Source organism: Lepidochelys olivacea, assembly GCF_965140295.1.
Source record: "Lepidochelys olivacea isolate rLepOli2 genome assembly, chromosome: 10".
In the NCBI taxonomy this organism is placed as follows: Eukaryota; Metazoa; Chordata; order Testudines; family Cheloniidae; genus Lepidochelys; species Lepidochelys olivacea.
Window position 1 is genome coordinate 24,575,848 of NC_140420.1, and position 14,127 is coordinate 24,589,974.

Sequence of the window (14,127 nt, forward strand, 5' to 3'; positions counted from 1 at the left end):
GTATTACATATCAAATGTAGTTTAGCTCTTAGAGAATATAAATTAAAATAATGTTGCATCAGAATAAACAGGGTCAGCGTAGTGTACCTTTGTCAGTGATACCAATATACATCAATCAAATTGATTTTTTGTGTGTGTCTTTTTAAAAGACAAACCCAATTCAGCTCAACAGCAGATTTTCAGACTTGATTGGAGGGTGAAGTTTCAAACTCCTGTTAAATCAGTGGGTTTCATATAGTTAAAAATCAGGCATAATCAGGTGTTGAGAATTGAACAAAAAATCAAGTCTGTGCATTATCGCATTGAATTGCAAACCATTGTGTAATTGCATACAAATTGCCCAGCTTTGGCAAAATATTTCCCTGTATAGTAAATGTTCAACTATTCAATTATCTACTACCCAAGATGTTTGTTCAATGTTTGTAAAGTACTTAAGTCCCTCACATGAAACCTTTTAAGTGCAAAGTGTTGTTAATAATAATAATTAATAAAAATCTGATTAGAATGGCAGTCCAACACTTGCCAACAATGGCAGTTTCCCCCAATAAAAGTTTAAAATGAATCAAAAATATGGCTTAAATATGAACAGTTTTTCCTCACTGAGTTGATTCTCAAAAGAGTTACAAGATCATATTTAAACCCAAATTAAAGTACATTATTCATAGATAGTAAAAACAAACAGTGGCCTCTGAGTAAAGATACTTTTAAAAATGGCCATATATTTTGAGAGAGGTTTTTCGAAAAACCTAACGTCCCTAGCACCATACCTTGAAAATAACTTTTGCATATTTCAGTTAAAGTGGAATGCATCCAAGCTGGGGATCACTACTTTGCAGAGGGTATGATCCAATACACACACAAAGCCTTAATGCCAAACTTACAAATCAGAAAGACTACTCACGGTCCATGGTATCTGCAGTTTTCCAAATATAATTGTAGCGGGTAAAATTTTACAGGCAGAGTGATTTTGGAGACTGAGTTTTATTGAAAGTCCCCATGGGACCTAAGCCTTTTGAAAATTTTGCCTAGTTTGTCCTGCTTGCTATATGTAGCCCCATATTTGCTATCAATAAGGTTAATATTATTCAATGTTTATGCTAAAGTCCAAATTAAATTGGCTTCATTGCTTTCATTAGGATAATCCATTAACTCTGCCAAGTTTTGGGTAATATAGTAGAAGCAGTGCTGTAATTTAATTTCTGGGCATTTATTTCTGTTTCTAAAAACTGGAACATTCTGAGCCAGTATCCCAACAGCAAACATCTTGTTAGTTTCAAGAGATATCTATTTTTTCAAAGTCTTGTAATGGACAGACCCAGAGTCTGCATCATCAGAGGGTCAGTTCTATTACTGCTTGCAGCCTTAAAGGATTAAACAGCAAGGCATTGAAAATAAAACGTATTGTCAGCTATTTAGACCAAATGAGAGTTCTTCCTTTGTGCAAACTCAAATCTATCTTTGCAATAATCTTTAGAGAAGGGATAATATTAAAAACATATTCATCAAGCGCCAAAGGCTTGTCTTTCATATCTGGCTATATTTAGTTATTTACATTTCTCTTATGCAATAAGATAACTAAGTGATTAGCTAATACTCTTCTGTATTATTTGAACTAGAAGCTAATGACAGAATGACTGTCTTGGTTATAAACAGAGGTGGGTGTAACCTACAAAGTACAAAGATTTGGATATTATTTTAACATACAGGGATGTGTGGTCTAATGGTATAAGCATAATAATAGGAGCCTGGAACTCCCCAATTATAAGACATCTCGGACGCTAACTAATCCCAGTTTTGACTTTGGTAAATCACTTGGGCCCTGATCTGGGAAAGCAGTTACATGCTTAAAGTTAAGTATGTGCTTAAGTTCCTTGCTGATGTAGGAGCCTTCACTTTTCTGCCTCAGTCCCTCAGTCTGTAAAATGAGAATATTTATCTACTGCACAAGGATGTGGTGAAGAATAAATGTTTGAAGATTTAAAATAGTATTATTTAAAACTCTCATTAGTACTATCATTCAGATTCTTATTAGCAATACTATAATTCAACTTAACATACAAAAATGCAAACCAGAAAACTTCCAAAGTTAATTTTAATATTAAATCCTTCCTACATTTTAACTAAATACTTCAATTCTGTAAAAACTAAATATGCATGCCAAATGAAAAATAAATAAATTAGAAAAAAATGTGATTTTGAAATTCAGAGCTGTGGCTGATTTACATAAATTGTGTGTTTTCATTAAAAACTTATACTGTTCAGCCATCATACTGCTCAGAAGTCTAAATACCATGTGAAGATGGGAGCTGTTCACTCATGTGTCTAGTATCTTTGACAGAGCAAATCCAGTGACTGTGCTAACCAGTTCTTAATTAGAACTAGCAATATCCAGCCCAAACATTCCTTAAGAAGGGCAACCTGCAGGCATTTTCTAATTAACATTACACATGATCTGCCATTCTCAAGTCACCAGCAAGATTTCCTCAGCATTTTTCTATCACTTCCTCTCCTCATTGTCCCCTCCTGCTTCAATACAGTATAGACTGACAGCAGCTTGTTGCTGTTTGCCATGCTGGTCAGTGGAGAGCTTTCCAATAGACTGACTAATTCCCCGATACCACAGAGCCCAGTTGAAGTCAATGGGACCTTCTGTGTGTATAGCAGTACATCTGGATGGGTCTGTATGACTGAGACCTAGGAGTGTGTCTTACTCGAGTCCACTGATGAACAATGCTGACATACAATGGTATCGCTAACTTTCAGGTTAGTTAGTTAATAAGTTACTCGGCTGACACTGTTAGAGTAAATCCCCTACCTCAAAGTGGCAGTTGTGATAGATACTGGGCCTAATTTTGAGGGGAGCTCAGCACCCCAGAGTTTGCACTGACTTGATCTTCAGTTGTAAGTGATCAGCACTTCTTAAAAATCAGCCACCCCTCCCCTTTTTTTTTTTTAACTCTCCTCCTCAGGCAATAACTGTAATTGAAACATAGAACTCTAAACTATGAAACATTTTCTTTAATCCTCATCTTTATATGAACAAATAGATTCCAGTTGGCAGCTTTTGTAATTACATTTCCACGTATGACAGAGATTCAGCAGAATCATAGGAAGAAGCAGTGGCTTGCCAAACAAGAAACCCTTTAAAATTATACAGAATGTTGTCTCTTCACGTAGCTATGTCTACAAGTGCACTGCTATATTCATGAGCAGGTAAATCCACAGAATCCCGGCCATGTCCTATTTCTATTTTTCTTACTGGTGTGAATAGACAGGTGGGAGGTAGACGTAGGGTTGCCAACTTTCTACTTGTACAAAACCAAACACCCTTGCCCCAATCCTGCCCCACCTCTCCTCCGAGACCCTGCCCCTTCTCCGAGGTCCTGCCCTTGGCTCACTCCATCCCCCCCCTCTGCCGCTTGGTCTCCCCACCCTCACTTACTCGTTCATTTTCACGGGGCTGGCTCAGTGGGTTGGGGTGTAGGAGGTGATGAGGGCTCTGGCTGGGGGTGCGGGCTCTGGCATGGGCTGGGGATGAGAGGTTGGGGTGTAGGAAGGTGCTTCAGGATGGGATCAACTGGTTCAGAGAGTGGGAGGAGGATCAGGGCTGGGGCAGGAGGTTGGGGCATGGGAGGGGTTAAGGGCTCCAACTGAGGGTGCAGGCACTGGGATGGAGCTGGGGATGAGGAGTTTGGGGTGCAGGAGGGTGATCCAGGTTGGGACCGAGGGGTTCAGAGTGCAGGAGAGGGATCAGGGGTGCAGGCTCTGGGCCGCACTTTCCTCAGACAGCTCCCAGTAGCAGCAGCAGCATGTCCCCACTCCGGCTCCTATGTGGAGGCACAGCAAGGCAACTCCATGTGCTGCCGCATCCACAGGCGCTGCCCCACAGCTCCCATTGGCCCCGGTTCTTAGCCAATGGGAGCTACAGAGCTGGCGCTTGGGGTGGAGGCAGAGCACAGAGCCCCCTGGCTGCCCCTACATCTATGAGCAGGAGGGGGGATATGCTGCTTCTTACAGGAGCCACCGGGAGCCTGCCTTAACACTGCTGTGCTGCCGACCGGACTTTTAACGGCCCGGCCGGCAGTGCTGTCTGGAGCCGCCAGGGTCCCTTTTCGACCGGGCATTCCAGACAAAAACAGGGCACCCGGCAACCCTGGGTAGATGCTGCTACTCTGTGCAGTTTGAAATTCTGATTATTTTTATTGCAATGTTCGCCCTCCATTTGATTGAAGTTTTAATCCTTTTGGAACTCTCCCAGTACCAGCTGGCAGAGTTCATAAAATGGTTTTACCATGGGCAAAAATGTACAGAATGTCTGTGTGCTAACACACCCAAGCATGGACACCGCTGCAAATGGGATTACATGCTGTCACTCGGCAGACAATCCCTTTTTGAAATGCAGCTCTGTCATACAGATATACAGGATTATTTTCATGCACGTGAAGTTGTTTTTCTCCCAATGGCCTAAATTCATGGACGGAATCACATGGGGATAGGTTGTATTTTGTCAAGTTTTAGGCCGAAACTTTCAAAGTAGGATACAGAAATCAGGCTCCAAAATCCCCTTGATTTCGAATTGGGCACCTATTAGGCTCCTTTGAAAATTTTAGCCTTAGTGTATAAGAGGCAGCCATTCTCACACTTCCTTTTAAAATTCAGCATTATTGATCTGAGTCCCTGTGCATCCCAGGAAGGCGGAAGCACAAACTGAATAGAAATTAGGCCGGGGAGAACATGTGCTTAAGTGCTGCTCTGAATGGGAATGGATTTAAGCGTGTGCTTTGCCTTGAACTCTTTGGAGGGGGTGATGGTCTCTTATACCTTTGTTTGTACAGCATTTGGCACAGTGGATCCCTGCTGGAGCCACTGGACGCTACTACAATACAATTTAATAGTATGTGGGATGGGTCTCTACAAAATTAAATATAAGTAATTTATGTCTTGAAACAGGAGAAATAAATGTTTCTAAGAGCAGTATTAACTTCTACTGCACACTCTGATCCCCATCAGTAAGGTCACAGAATGACTCATGGCCACACAGCTGAGCCAATGATTTTGCTCATGTTGGGAATGGGTCCCTTGAATTTTCTGAAGATCCTCTTTCTGCAGGATTTTCAGGCCAGGTGCCCGATTCTCCACTCGAGTCAATTAAGAAGAGCTTCACTTAAGTCACTGCAGAGAAAATGGTGTAAAGCCAGAATGACAACAGGCCAGTTCTCCAAAAGGTGCATCCCAGTAGTTTTGGGGGGATTGAATGTTGTGGGTTTTGTGTTGGACGTCTGCGTGTCTGTAGCTGGGGAAATTGAATGCAAGACTGAATTTGCGTAATTCATACAAAACTGAAACTTCAGTAGCTATCAGATTGTGATCTCTATCCCTCAAATTGTCAGTTTTCAATTCGAATTGAAATTCAATTCTCTTTGCTCTTTGAACTATTAGTTTAATTTTTAAAGATGACAAAGCAATAATAGTATTTATTCTTTTAATTTCTAAAATTGTAGAAGTATCACCAAACCCTACTTTGCTTTCATGAGTCTGGCCTGACAGATTGTACTGTTACTTCCAGCCTGTTTTTTAGAGAAACAAATGTTTGTCAGATTCATGGTTGTTATTAAATGGTTTTCGCTAAGTTAGGGATTGGAAAAAATTCCTGGGATGTATGCTAAGTGGCTTGATAGCTTATGTGTATATTTTATCATCATAGGGCTCAGGTAAACCATGCAATTATATTTGAAGATACAAAGCAGTTATAAACAGTCTGAAGAGGGAATGCTATAAAAAGAGTTCACAAAGTATTGAAGTAATACTTGATGTTTGGATAGCAGAAAGAGTCAAGATTAGTTGAGGAGACACAGATATTGAGCCTGATTTGAATCTCTATTATTCAATTTTAAATCAGGACTTAACCCCACTGAATTCACGTAAGTGACACTGGTGTAAAACTTTTGTAAGATTGATCAGGATTGGGGCCATTACCTTAGGAATGTGTGTAATTTAAAAAAAATTAAATGAGGACAAATTTTTAAAACAATTTAAATTTAAAATTTGTCTTGAGTCTTCAAAATAGGCAGAAAATGATAGTTTACATTTATTCTAAAGTTAGAGGCTTTGCTTGCTTGCTTAAGCTTTTAAGGCTATTGCACTTCTAAGTAAAACAAGTTAGAATACATTATTTGTAATGAGAAGTAAAACATGCACAACTGGAATTTGTGCTTGCCAAATATGACATTAGGGCTGGCCATTTTTACAGGTCACAGAAAAAAAGTGAGATGGTTAGTTCTTTACCTCAGTCAGCTCTAACAATGATTTAATAAATGACTCTGCACTTTTGACAACAGTAAAAATATGAGAACATAAGAAGGGCTATGCTGGGTCAGACCATTGGTCCATCTAGCCCAGTATCCTGTCTCTGACAGTGGCCAGTGCCAATGCTTCAGAGGGAATGAACAGAACAGGACAATTTCAAGTGATCCGTTCCCTGTCATCCAGTCCCATCTTCTGGCAATCAGACGCCAGAGCATAGGGTTGCGTCTAATAGCCGTTGATGGATCTATCCTCCATTAATTCATCTAATTCTTTTTTGAGCCCAGTCAAACTTTTGGCATTCGCAGCATTTCCTGGCAATGAGTTTCACAGGTTGACTGTGTGTTGTATGAAAAGTATTGTCTTGTTTGTTTTAAATCTTCTGTCTATTAATTTCATCAGGTGACCCCCCCCATCTTTTGTCACGTGAGGAGGTAAATGAGTCTTCCCTATTTGCTTTCTCCATTCCAGTCATGATTTTATAGACCTTTGTTATTCCCCCTTCATCATCTCTTTTCTAAGCTGAACAATATGTCCTCTTAATCTTCCCTCATATGGAAGCTGTTCCATACCCCTAATAATTTTTGTTGTGCTTCTCTGTACCTTTTCCAATTGTAGTATATCTTTTTTGAGATGAGGTGACCAGAACTGTATGCAGTATTCAAGTTGTGAGCATACCATGGATTTATATAATGGCATTATATTTTCTGTCTTATTATCTCTCTTTCCTAATGGTTCCTAACATTTTGTTAGCTTTTATGACTGCTGCTGCACACTGAGTAGATGTTTTCAGAGAACTTTCCACAATGCTTTCAAGATCTTTCTTGAGTGGGAACAGCTAATTTAGACCCCATCCTTTCATATGTATAGTTGGGATGATGTTTTCCAATGGGCATTACTTTGCACTTATCAACACTGAATTTAATCTGTCATTCTGTTGGCCAGTTTAGTGACATCCCTTTGTAACTGTTTGCAGTCAACTTTGGACTTAAGTGTATTGTCTGCAAATTTTGCCACCACACTGTTATCCCTTTTTCAGATCATTTATGAATATGTTGAATAGCACAGGTCAAGTACAGATCATTGAGGGACCCTGCTATTTACTTCTCTCCACTGTGAAAACTGACCAGGTACTGATCGCTCTTATCCCATGACTGCTTATTTTGCCTACGAGCCTTTGTTGTTGGACCTTATCAAAAGCTTTCTGAAAGTCCAAGTACACTATATCGACTGAATTACCCTTGTCCCCATGTTTGTTGACTTCCTTAAAGAATTGGAGAGGCATGATTTCCCTTTACAAAAGCCATGTTGACTATTCCCCAACATATTGTTTTCATGTGTGTGTCTCTGATTATTCTGTTCTTTACTACAGTTTCAACCAATTTGCCTGATTCTGAAGTTAGACTTACTGGTTTGTAATTGTCAGGATCAGCTCTATATCCTTTTTAAAAATAAGGATTATGTTATCAGTCATCTGGTACAGAAGCTAATTTAAGAGAGAGGTTATATTCCAGGGTTGTTAGTGCTGCAATTTCACATTTGAGTTCCTTCAGAACTCTTGGGTAAATGCCATCTGGTCCTGGTGACTTATTACTGTTTGATTTATCAATTAGGACACCTTAATCTTGGACAGTTCCTCAGATTGTCACCTAAAAAGAATGGCTCAGGTGTGGGGATCTCCCTCACGTTGTCTGCAATGAAGACCAATGCGAATAATTCATTTAGCTTCTCTGCAACAGCCTTATCTTCCTTGAATGCTCCTTTAGCACCTCAGTCGTCCAGGGGCCCCACTGCCTATTTGGCAGGCTTCCTGCTTCGGATGTATTTAAACAAAAATGTTGTTAGTTTTTGTGTCCTTAGCTATCTGCTCTATTTTTATTTTTATTTTTTTCCACCTTCACTATTATACCTTTATACTTTACTTGCCAGAATTTATGCTCCTTTCTATTTTCCTCACTAGGATTTGACTTCCAATTTTTCAAGGATGCCTTCTTGCTTCAAACCTTCTCTTTACTCTAACCATGGTGGCATTTATTTGTCCTCTTACAGTTTTTTTTTTTTGGTGGGGGGTGGGGGGAAAGGTGGAAGAGGAAACAATACATTTAGTTTTAGCCTCTATTATGGTGTTTTTAAATAGTCTGCATGCAGCTTGCAGGCATTTCACCCTTGTGACTATTCCTTTTATCGTCATTGTTGTGTAGTTTCCCTTTTTGGGGTTGTGGGCGTACCATGAAGTTAAATGCTACTGTGGTGGCTTCTTAGGCATTTTTACCCCTACAAGGGTTTTAAATTTAATTACATTATGGTTGCTATTACTGAGCGGCTCAGTTATATTCACCTATTATACAAGGATAATATTCTGATGAATTGATAATCAGTCAACACTTGTAATACCCAGAGAATGCTACTGCAGAGATTTCCAGATTGAGGCCTGTCTGCTGGTTGCTAAGTCCCTTTAATACAACTCTCTATTGTATTAGTGTTAATTTGTTACCTAGAAGGTGGCATTCTTAATAAAAATGCCAAGCTTTGAGGTGTGTATTTTGCTGAAGAATGCCTAAAGGGGAGAGGTGATGGTAAGTATTGTTTTGTTTCAGAGAGTTATGCCAATAACACTCATATAAAATTGACAGACGTACATTTTGTTCCTAGATAGGAAATTCTTTGGAGCAGGGACAATTGCATGTGTTTTAGATAGCACAGTTGGGGGTGCCTATTGCTACTGTAGTGCAAACATAAAATATTATTTTCAAAATGTTGACAATCTTATAGCCAAGGTTTAAATAACAAATCAATGTTGTCATTGAGACTAGCAGACCTTTACCTACATTTTTCCTCTTAAAATTATGTATCCTTAGTTGACTTGACCCTACTGGTTTCTCTCTTAGTGTGTCAGCTGAATATTTCTAAACCAATTCTGATGGAAAATTAAGACTCTTTCCAGTATAGTTTGTTACAACTATGTACCACTCCCCTAAAAGTTACATCTCAAACAGCGACAGCCCCAAGCAAGCAGATGTCAGCAGTGTGTGTGTCTCCATGTTTCAGGTGGGAAAATGGGAGAACAAGACTCTGAGCCTGACATATTCCGTATGGCCAAGATTTAGTTCTTTCGCAGACAGTGACCCTGATGACAACCACTTGAGTATTGTTACCCTGGAGGAGGCCCCCTTTGTCATCGTTGAGGATATGGATCCTTTGACAGAAACTTGTGTAAAAAATACTGTGCCATGCCGTAAATTTGTCAAAATTAAGTAAGTACAAACTTTTCTTGGGAAGTACTTTTGTTTTCATATACACCTGCTCTTTAGCTTCTTCTTTTTCTTCCCATCAACTCTCTCCCTTATGTCTCCTATTTTGCATTTTTTAAATATATTTCAGTTTTCTCTATTTCTTTGTTTTGTCCCACTATTCATGTCTTTGTACAAGTTTTTCCTTTGTTATGATTTGGACTGTTACACACTTTAGCTTCTGATTAATGTTATGTAAATCATTAAATCAGTGTCTTGATAATAAATTCACAGCAAATTCTCAAATCATGAAGACTTAGTCATTGAGTTATATGGAAATAGATTACACTACTGGGGAAAAGGTTATCATTTAACATGAGCTTTTAAAACTGATTTTAAAATGTCCAGCCATGTTGAAATGTTACTGATTCGATTAATCCTCTGACAGTGGCAGATATTGAAAAGATGCATTTTTTTGTATAATATGCCATAAAGAAAGCTCTGTGATACAGAATGCCAGTGTGTCGTACTTATCAGTGTCTCATATTTACCAGGATCTAGTCCCACCTCTGCCTGTGACTTTCTCTGCAGTATTGGGCTTGTCACCGAGGCTGAACCAGTGCCCATAGAAGTTAAATGGGAAAAAAAATCTAATTGATTTCAATAGGTGTTGAATCAGGCCCTTAACCAGGCCATGCCTCTGTCTATGCAGGTGCAAAATGAGTGTAATAATAATGGCATTTACCTACTTCACTGGGATGTTATGAGGTTCAACAATGTTTGTAGAACTACTTGAGATACTGGGATGAATGGTGTTATATACAGATTCATCCAGAGCCTCCTGAAATCAATTAAAGTCTTTTGATTGACTTTAGTAGGCTTTGATCAGACTCTAAACTTGTTGTTGCTGTTTTTATATATTCCTACAAAACCCTTAGGGTTACCATGTCGTCACAGGATCCACTCAAAGCTACTGTGGGGATTAGCTCTTTCCATGTCCGGGGCCTCTTCTGTTGCTCCTTGCACACCAAACCTACTGCTCACACTCTCTCTCTCCTTGTTTGTGACTTGGCCTTCCACCCAGGTCGCTATATATATTTTCCCCTTCCAGGGTATCAAAATCTTTCCTTGCTTGCAGTCTCTGGCAGTTTTCCCATTCATTACCCCACAGTGCCAATTCCTCAGTGGCTGGCAGGGGAACCTGGGCCTACCATCTACCCCAAGTTCTGGCTCAGGGACCCTCTAATCAAGAAGCTAAGATCTGTTCCCTCCTGCACCTTACCACCTTTCCCCTCAGGCCTTTCCTTACCTCTTTGCTTCCCCAGGTTTGCCAGCTTCACAGCTCCTTCTTCCCAGGGAGTAACTGTAGCTGCAAACACACCTCCCCTCTCTGAAGGAGTGAGGGCAGTCTGCTTCCCTGCAGCTCCCTCTGCTATCAGCTTCCTGGCTTGATAAACTCAGCCCAGGTCCTTCCTCCTCAGCTGGGCTCCCTTATTCAGCCAGGGGATTACTTATACCACCTGATTGCCCTCAGCTGTGGCCTGTTTGGTTAGCTGGCTTCCTTCTTACCTTGCATTAACCCTTTCAGGGCAAGTGTGGGTGAACACCCCATCAACATGGCCTGTCAGAACACTCACATTTTTCTAAATTGCTATGGTCATGAAATGTGCATTGAAGTAAAATGTAAGAGAAATTTCCCCTCTTGAATCCACATGGCTGATCTGAGTTTTGCTATTCTGCTTGCTCTGCATGCACAGAACTCTGCTTGATGCTGATGGGAATTCTGTGTACTTCCAGAGGGCAAAATACAGGGGCCCAGAGCCACCTATTGGAACTGCAAGGAGATTTTTCTCCTCACTTTCAGATTAAAATGGATTGTAATGATTTAATATAACTTTCATGTGGGAGAATTACATAATGGAAGGCATAAGTGCTAAATGACAAGAAGCCACTTGTGTGTGTGTGTCTCTCCTGTTACAAAAAGCTATTGCACTTTTGTCTAAATAATTAAATATTCATTGGACCAGGGAGAGGGGCTGGCTCTGTGGCCTCTTGGTTAAGGCATGTGATGACCTGAACTTGGGTCTCACACCTCCCAAGTGAGTGCCCTCACCAACAGGTTATTGGCTATTCTGGCTGGTCTCTGTCTCTCACTCACTCCCGTACTCCCAGCCTCCCCTGGACATGAGAAATCTTTCCAATGAAAGTTTCATTGAAACTTACGCATTTCCATGAAAACATTTGGTTTTGAGTAATTGACATTTTCTGAGGAGAAAGAATTAATTGAAAATTTCCCATCTGGTTCTAGTCAAGTCCATACAAACCTCATTACATAGGAGGACAGTATATTCCAGTGGGAAGGTTAATGGAATGGGAGTTATGAGGCCTCTGTTGTATTGCAGGGTCTACCGTTGAACTTCTGTATAATCTTGGAAAAGATACTACAGTTCTATATTTCAGTTTCCCCATCTGACTGGGGTAATGACACTTGCATCCCTTTAAGTAGTGTGAAATTTATGTATGAAAAGCTCTCTATAAGAACTAGGTTTTATTTATTATTATATGTTTGAAATGAGCCTTGTACTAGACATGCTTTTGATTTATGTAACGCTTATTTATAAGGCTCAGTTTAATCCTGCTGAGTCATTTAAAGATAAGGATTTTATTGGCAATACCTGCTAACACCATATAAAATGTCATGTGTGCACTATTATTTCTAAATTGGTCCAAGACAACAATGGTCCTCATCAGTTGCTTCTCAGTATGGCAAAAAGTTTATTTAAGCCTCTTTTGTTCATTATCTGACCAATTTAGCCCCAATATATATTTATTATATATTATATTATATTTATATTATAGCTCAGTATGTTAAGTCCCCTTTTCTTCTGAGTGCTATTTCAAGTACATCAGTAGTTTTAAATTGGACCCAGTGCTACCTTCAGCTATGTGGGTACCCATCCCCTTCTTGTAAAACTGGTCACAGGAATTTGTAGCTGTCTTATAAGATACATGGCAGAAGTGTGATACCAAACAATCCAATCTATTGCTAATTAAATCTATCTATGGTGTTTATAAGGTACTATCACCATCCTATGTAAATGCTGAACAAATTTATGAAGAAGCAAAACATTGCATGGCAGAATTTTACCACACTGTCTGTATGTCTCACTTTTGAATTCCACTTGTCTACTGATAAATACAGTAAAACTTGCTGGTATGTAGCCTCTTCTGTTTTTCATAACGGAACTGGTTGGTTCTTTCTTTCATGTTAACAGCAACTCAACTAATGAAGGAACTAACATAAAGAAATGTTGCAAGGGATTCTGCATTGACATCCTGAAGAAGTTATCTAGAACTGTGAAGTTCACATATGACCTATATCTGGTGACCAATGGGAAGCATGGCAAAAAGGTCAATAATGTGTGGAATGGAATGATTGGTGAAGTAAGTTCTGTTAGGTAAAAGAACTCTTAAGTAAAAACTCGGCAAACAAGTCTTTTGAATTCATTTGGAGAAATATGGTATACCATGTGTGGGTAACGGTGGTTTCTTCTCTTTCTGGATCAGGTGGTCTATCAGAGAGCAGTTATGGCTGTGGGTTCTCTGACAATTAATGAAGAGCGTTCAGAAGTGGTTGACTTTTCGGTACCATTTGTTGAGACTGGGATAAGTGTCATGGTGTCAAGGAGCAATGGCACAGTTTCTCCATCTGCATTTCTAGGTATGTTTTTTTTTTCCTCCTTCCAGATCAGTTTAATTGCATTTCCATAGACTTTGAGAGCTTTTGCTATACATCACCAAGAATCTGATTGCATTGTTCCTCATTATTTGCTATGTTATGTTTCCAAGTTTTAGGGTCTTTTACAAATGGTAGCTCAGATCTCACCCAAAACATGTATCTTACCAATAGTCATACAAACTAGATCTTACAAGTATTTTGTGAAAATCAATACTGACTGCACTTAAAAAGTTCCTGTTGTTTAGAACATTCCTATCTTTTTGGGAGAGATTCCTTAGATTTAAACATGAGAATCAGCACTATCCCTCCTAATGGAAAGCTCTTTGTAAGCACGACTACTGTGGGTAAGTTACATCCACCACAGCATTTCTTTTGCTGGTTTTATCTTTGATTAAATTCAAGTTCATTACTTCCCTTTCAATAATCCATGTTCTTCTTTCCAATCAAATTATGCACTTGGTGGTATCATTTAACACACACCGAATTTTTTTCTAAAATATTTTCCCACCAGCCTGTAACTTTTGCTGAGGCTGCTTTATTATTAGCTGCTCACCTGGGGGCTCCCCTGCTATCCTTCGCACACCACATGGCTGGGTTGGGCCCATTATAATGTAACTATATGTGATGTGAAGATCCACTTAGTTATTTATTCTATATTTGTTGTTCGATGCTGCTTTTTGCTCTTTTTAGTTTGCTTCTGTTTACTTTTTAATTCTACACCTCATTGCCAGACTGTTTATATTATTTAAGTACATTCTGCTTAAACTATTGTTTATAGCCCAGCTTAGCTGCATTGTCCTGTTCTGCCCTTTTCCTTATTTCTGTTTTACCTAGTTTAATTTGAGGTGTAGTATT

General features: G+C 39.4%; 1 protein-coding gene and 1 long non-coding RNA gene across 2 annotated transcripts in view; one reads left to right on the top strand and one right to left on the bottom strand.

The window, feature by feature from the left end:
• Nucleotides 1-14,127, top strand: part of GRIN2A (glutamate ionotropic receptor NMDA type subunit 2A) — a 301,884-nt gene that overhangs the window by 209,175 nt on the left and 78,582 nt on the right. The window contains exons 6-8 of the mRNA XM_084640882.1: nt 9,352-9,557; nt 12,809-12,977; nt 13,101-13,254. Coding sequence (XP_084497008.1) covers nt 9,352-9,557; nt 12,809-12,977; nt 13,101-13,254 — 529 coding nt within the window. The remainder of the gene's footprint in view (nt 1-9,351; nt 9,558-12,808; nt 12,978-13,100; nt 13,255-14,127) is intronic.
• LOC311527187 overlaps nt 1-14,127 on the bottom strand; it is a 41,157-nt gene that overhangs the window by 26,306 nt on the left and 724 nt on the right. The window lies entirely within an intron of this gene.